General features: G+C 52.7%; 1 protein-coding gene across 1 annotated transcript in view; it reads left to right on the top strand.

Moving 5' to 3' along the window:
- Nucleotides 1-301: 301 nt before the first annotated feature.
- Nucleotides 302-6,215, top strand: part of EFCAB8 (EF-hand calcium binding domain 8) — a 39,672-nt gene continuing 33,758 nt past the window's right edge. Inside the window, exons 1-4 of the mRNA XM_027558101.1 lie at nucleotides 302-457; nucleotides 1,990-2,093; nucleotides 2,564-2,699; nucleotides 5,961-6,066. Coding sequence (XP_027413902.1) covers nucleotides 302-457; nucleotides 1,990-2,093; nucleotides 2,564-2,699; nucleotides 5,961-6,066 — 502 coding nt within the window. The remainder of the gene's footprint in view (nucleotides 458-1,989; nucleotides 2,094-2,563; nucleotides 2,700-5,960; nucleotides 6,067-6,215) is intronic.

Genomic DNA, 6,215 nt, shown 5'->3' with positions numbered 1-6,215 from the left:
TATTTATGAGTTTTCATCAGTTTTCTTTGTCTCAGTGCCTGGTCTGTCTTATTTGCTCAGAAATGGGATCTGATCTTGGATCTGATCTTTTTTAGTACCCGTCCCCCCTCACTGCCCTGGGGCCACCACAGTGCTCTCATGCAGCAGGTGTGGGGCCAGGATTTGTGGGTGATTGAATGTTGAACAGATAGGATGGAAAAGATGACCCAGCAGCGTGACCCTCTGTGTGCCCAACCCCCTGCCCCCCAACACCCAGAAGTCCAGGAACACTGTGGCTGGTGATGGGGCCAGGGGACTTGCAATGAAGAGGATGGTGTTCTCCCTTCTCTTTCTTGAAGCCCTGGACATGAAAACTTTCATTAAGGCTGTGAAGAAGATTCTGAGCAATATGTCAGAAGAGATGCTGGAGGCGCTGTTTTTGAAGGTGGACTTGAACTGTAACGGCTTCATCACCTGGGTGAGGAGGGCGCCCCTGCTGCCTCAGAGAGCTGGGGGAGGCTGGGAGGCATGGGCCGTGGCTGGTCAGAGGGGCACAAGGAGGGCTGAGGATCTGGGGGGCAGATTCTGGGGGACTTTCTGGGTAGAGGGAACACTTGGAGTCTTCAAGGGGGCCCTGTTGAGACTCCTGAGAGCTGGACTCGTTGCAGCTTGTTCCCCTCGGGGGGACAGGAGAGTGTGTAACAAAGGCTGGTGACCCCTGCATGAGGCCGGCTATGCCCCCAGTGGTGAGCAGCAGAGGCCTCCAGCTGTCATGTAACGCTCCTGCACACCGGCCTCCCATTTGGCTAAGGGGGTTCCCGCCAGTGCCACAACCATCTCCTGGCCCTTGATGCTCACTCATTTAACAGTGCCTGTTAAATCACAAAATGTCAGAGTTTTAGAGCATATTTATAATAACGCTACTTCCTGCCCCAATTTTAAATGTTCTACAATGAGCATATACAACATTTAACAATGCAGAACACAGTAAAGTACAGAAAAAATCAGTCTGATGTATTGATGTAACCATGCTGACAACGCCAACTGGCATTTGTAGCCGATATAGACCTAAGCAGTCTAAATATCATTATACTCAAACCTCGCAGGAACCCTACGGGGTAGGTGCTGGTAACGTACCTCTATTTGACAGACTGGGAAACTGAGGCAAGAGAAGAATAAACTGGCCCGAGCTTACAGAGTTACTTTAGCTGAGTCAGTCTTCAGACCTAGGGATTTTCCTCCAAGAGTCCATGTGTAGTCAGCTCTGTCACACCTCCCCCCAAGCATGGATGTGCATTCTGTTTTTATATGCGGTTTTTGCTTTCATTTCTTTTTTTAAATTTACTTTTAATTGGAAGATAATTGCTTTTCAACGTTGTGTTGGTTTCTGCCACACAACAATGTGGATCAGTCATGAGTATACATATGTCCCTTCCTTCTTGAACCTCCACTGCCCATTTCTCTTAACATTCTATAACAAACATGTTTCTAGCACTCTGTCATCTACACCATGATCTTTCTTCATAGCTCCCTGTCTCTTGTTATGGCTTCACCTGGTGGTCCGCTCTGGCCTTGGCCGTATTTTCATGAGGCTGCTCAATAGAGCCTAGAGGTGCCCTTGTGGCTTACGGGTGCCTCTCTGCTATTGACTTGATATATGAGCTGGGGCAACGCATCTATACTTATGTGGGCCTCAGTCTTATTATCTGTACAGTGGGAGGAATGAAGGGACTCCGAGGAGATGCCAGCTGTGGAGCGAGGTGAGGATCATTTGCTTACAGAATGAGATAAGGTGGGAGGTACTGTTGTGCCGTCTTCACTTACATGTGCAAATAGGCCCTCTGCACAGTGTAGATCCAAGAACAGCACCAGTGCTTGGTGGCCTCCCTCCACCAGAGCCTCCAGGGGCTCCCAGAGACCCTTGGAAGGGGCTGGGGAGAAGGGGAAGGCCCTGGAAGCCGGTGCTTGGTTTGGCCGACACCCACCTGCTGGCGCTTCTTCCCGAGGCAGCAGGAGTACGTGGACTACGTGATGCGCGAGTTCCAGGGGAAGGAGAAAATGATGAGGGGCCAGTACCGCCTACGCTTCCACCTTCCCATGAGGATCATCCCCCTGTAAGGAGCCTCTCCCTGGGCTGAAGGGTGTGTCTGGACAAGGCTGGGGCCGGCCTGCACCCGCGCCCCTTCCTGAGCCCCCTCTCCATCTCTAAGCACTAGAGTTGTGGCTGGATACACTTTTATTTTGCAGTTTTCATCACAAGCCCACTCTACTTGCCTTCCGTGGGCCGTTTTTCCCTTAAAAGAACATCTATTCCCTATCTTGTCTGGCCCGTCCCATCATGAGGGAGCTGACTCGCTATTTCACGGGTTAAACTTCTGACTCTGGGGTCCCCGCGTCACCCCAGCATCATTCGTGGGTCTCTTTCCTTTCTGCCCACCGTTGTTAGTGGTGACAGTCCCCTGGGGGAGAGGCAGAGTCCGCATCTCAAGGAGCGAGCTTCTCGGGGTACCGGTGTGGGAAGCTTGTCTGTCCTCTGGGCATTTTTCCGCTTTGGCCTGGGCTCCCCTCTCATCACCTTCCCCAGGAATCATGGGTGTGAGATCGTGAAAGTGGAGTTCTTAGTCCAGCGGCTCAAGAAGATTGGCCATTTCCTGACTGTCACCAAGGACGGCATCCTGCAGTTCTGGTCGGAATCCTTCATGCTGACCAGCTCCTTCAGGGTGAGCGGGGCCCACACGGGTGGTTGAAAAGCCTCTGCCTTCACGCCCAGCAGGCTCCTCCTCTGGGCCTGTGGGCTAGGCATCCGTGCTTGCTCTTGGGGGCAGGTCTGGCTTTCCTGTGGGGCCATGAGCCTCACACTTCTCTTCTGAGACTAGGATTCCACCTGGATGTCCACTGCACTTGTATGCCCAACAGACACCCTAAACCCACTTGGTCCAAATTGACTGTAATTGTAGCCTACCTTGTCCACCAAACTTCCTTGTCCTGTACCCCCAAGGCAGTGAATGGCATCACCATCCACCAAGGTTCTTGTGATCAACCTCCTGTCCCTGTCCCACCCACTCCACCACCAAGTCCTGCTGGTTCAAATCTTCTGCTTGGACCAGGGAGGAAGTCACAGTGACTATGAACATGGGCCTTGGAGCCCAACTGCCAGGCATAGATGCTGCCTGACTGCAGCATCTCTCAGCCGTGTGACCCCGGAAGTGACTACAGCGCCCTCCATGTAGCAGTTTCCCCATCTGTCAAGTAGGCTTAGTAATAGTACCCCTACACACAGGGCTGCCAGGAGAATTTCATGACATAACCCATGCCTGGTGCTTGGAGTAGGGCAAGGTACATAGTAAGCACCCGACCAACATAAGCTGACATTGTCATCATCACGGTCGTCTGAGCCGTCGGCTCCCAGCCCAGTGCGGTGAATGATAAAACGCTCAGGAACACCCGTTGTGGACTTGGCGTTGCTGGGCAAGTCCAGCCTCCTCCAGCAGATGAGGAAGGCTGCTCTTCAGGGGAGGCTGAGTGAGCATGCTGTGTGCCTGCAGAGCGTTTCCTAGTTGCATCAGGGGTCACGTCATCCTTTGGGCTGGGAGGATTCTGGGGCATCCCCCATCCCTGGTGGCTGATGGAGGGACCTGAGGCCTGGAGTTCCAGGAACTCGCTCAGCTGCTCCTGGTAATTCGTCCCTGTGTTCCTGAGGCTGGGGTTTCTGGCACATTCCACCCTCTTTTTCTCTTGTGTGCTTATTGGGGGAACACATTATAGCCTGAGATTCTGCTTGTGGCTCCTACTTGGTCACCTCGGCGCTCCCAAGGGCCATAGCCTGGGAGGGCCAAAGAGGACAGAGGGAGGCTCCTGTAGAGGGCCGCAGATGTGGGCCTCCTTCCCTGAGGGGCTGCTTGGGCAAGTGGATGTTGGCAAGAGTGAGCCGTCAAGCACCGGCCTCACACACTCACTGTAGGTCCACAGTCGTCCAGCCTGAAAGCCCCAGAGTCTGGGCTTCACTTACCAGCTGTGCAAGCTTGGGCAAGTCTCTGAGACTTCCCAGGGGTCCGTTTCTAGTCTGAACACCAGCATGTGTGTGTGTGTGGTGGGGGCGGTAGAGGGGGTGATGGACGTTACCATCACCTCCATTGTGTGTGGGTGAGACCCTAGCCTGGTGCCAGAGAGGGGCTTCTGGGGCCCTGGTCCAGTGTCCTCACCACCTCTGCTGTCAGTGCAGGCCCCTGCTCTTGGTGCTCTGGGTTCTGATGGGACAGTTCAGAGCCTGCGTGGTATTATTCAGGGAGTAAAATGCAAGTTCCTCCTCTTCCCTGGACAGTGCAGCTCATTTCTGCTGACCCATCTTTGCACGGGTGTCCCCCGCCGGGAATGCCAGCTCAGGTTCTGTCTGTGTAAGAGTTGTGCGAGGCTGGCACCAGGGCGGGAGGCACCCCTGCCTGGCCCAGCTACCCCTGATGCCAGGCAGCCCTCAGATGCTTTGTTTGTCATGGTTCCATTCATTCCTCACAACCTGACAGGTCGGTTTCTCGTTAATAAGCCAGGTGACACTGGCAGATGGTAAACAAGATTCAGGCAAAACAAACAGAATGAATACCAATGTTAGGTGTCAATTATATCTCAGTAAAAATCGGAGAAAAAAGATTCAGGCATAGAGGGGCAGGTGTGGAAAAGTCAGTTTCCCTGTCTCTCTCCGACTCTAATTCTGTTCACTGGAGGCAACTGCTGTGACCAGTTTGGGGGTGCTCCTCCATGGACAGCCTGTACACACACCCCACCTTTCTTTCTAAATACACAAATGGTAGCACATTAGAATGCTGCTTTTCACCTCACTTTTTCACTTAATAATAGATCTTGGTAACTATTCTGCCTTGTATGTACACAGCTCCCTCGCTCCTAATGTCTGGGCAGCAGTTGGTGTGTGGGTTTATGTAGGGCGTCCTTTCCAGGCAACGTCTGGTCTGTTGCTGTCATAGCTGGGCAGCAGTGCCCGTTCCTGCTTACGCTTCTCTGTGAATACCTGCAAACACATCCTTAGATGCCTCTTGGAAATGGATCCCAGGATCACAAACTGCACAATTAAAACTTGGATGAGCTTGTCAAACTGCTCTAAAAAGGGGTTGTGAGGCTAAGTGTTCTGTAAGCCCAATTTGTTTTTTTGTTGTTGTTCAGTGCTCAGTCATGTCCGACTCTTTGTGACCCTATGGACTGCAGCATGCCAGGCTTCTCTGTCCTTCACTATCTCCCTGAGTTTGCTCAGACTCATGTTCACTGAGTTGGTGATGCCATCCAACCATCTCATCCTCTGTTATCCCCTTCTCCTCCTGCCTTCAGTCTCTCCCAGCATCAGGGTCTTTTCCAACAAGTTGGCTCTTTACATCAGATGGCCAAAGTATTGGAGCTTTAGATTCAGCATCAGTCATACCAATAAATGCTGCTGCTGCTGCTGCTAAGTTGCTTCAGTTGTGTCCAACTCTGTGCGACCCCATAGACGGCAGCCACCAGGCTCCCCCATATTCAGGGTTAATTTCTTTTAGGATGACTGATTGGATCTCCTTGTAGTTCAAGGGACTCTCAGGAGTCTTCTCCAACACCACAGTTCAAAAGCATCAATTCTTCGGCACTCAACCTTCTTTATGGGCCAACTCTCACATCCATACATGACTACTGGAAAAACCATAGCTTTGACTAGACGGACCTTTATCAGCGCAGTGATGTCTCTGCTTTTTAATACACTACCTAGGTTTGTCATAGCTTTTCTTCCAAGGAGCAAGCATTTTACAGACATGGAAATTGGTTTTTAAATTGGAAGCTTATCCAAGGCCCACTATTGTAGTTCGTGGTAAGGCTGGGCTCCTTACCAGGTCTGTGCCTGGCTCTGGGGCCTCGGGGGACAGGAGAGGGTTTGTGGGGACCCTGTGCTCCTGTGCTGTCCCGGGCGAGCCGCCCCGGACCAGGTGTCCTCTGTCCCCCTCTGGCAGCTTTACCAGATCCAGCCGTCCCACAGCCAGCAGATGTGGGTCATCGACATGGTGTGTCTGCACAACATGAACCTGGTGGCCGTGGCGTCCACGGACCAGAAGATAGGTGAGTCCCCGCCACCCCACAGGCCCGCCCCCGGCCGCTGGCAGCCATGCATTGGCACTGGGAGAGATCTGTCGCTCAGCCAACCATGAGCTGGACTGGAGTCCCTGGGAGGATTGCTGGGTGGTGACTAGTGAGGCTGCTCACTGTCA

Source organism: Bos indicus x Bos taurus, chromosome 13, assembly GCF_003369695.1.
Source record: "Bos indicus x Bos taurus breed Angus x Brahman F1 hybrid chromosome 13, Bos_hybrid_MaternalHap_v2.0, whole genome shotgun sequence".
NCBI classification, from domain to species: domain Eukaryota; kingdom Metazoa; phylum Chordata; class Mammalia; order Artiodactyla; family Bovidae; genus Bos; species Bos indicus x Bos taurus.
This window is presented reverse-complemented; position numbering and strand designations above follow the sequence as displayed.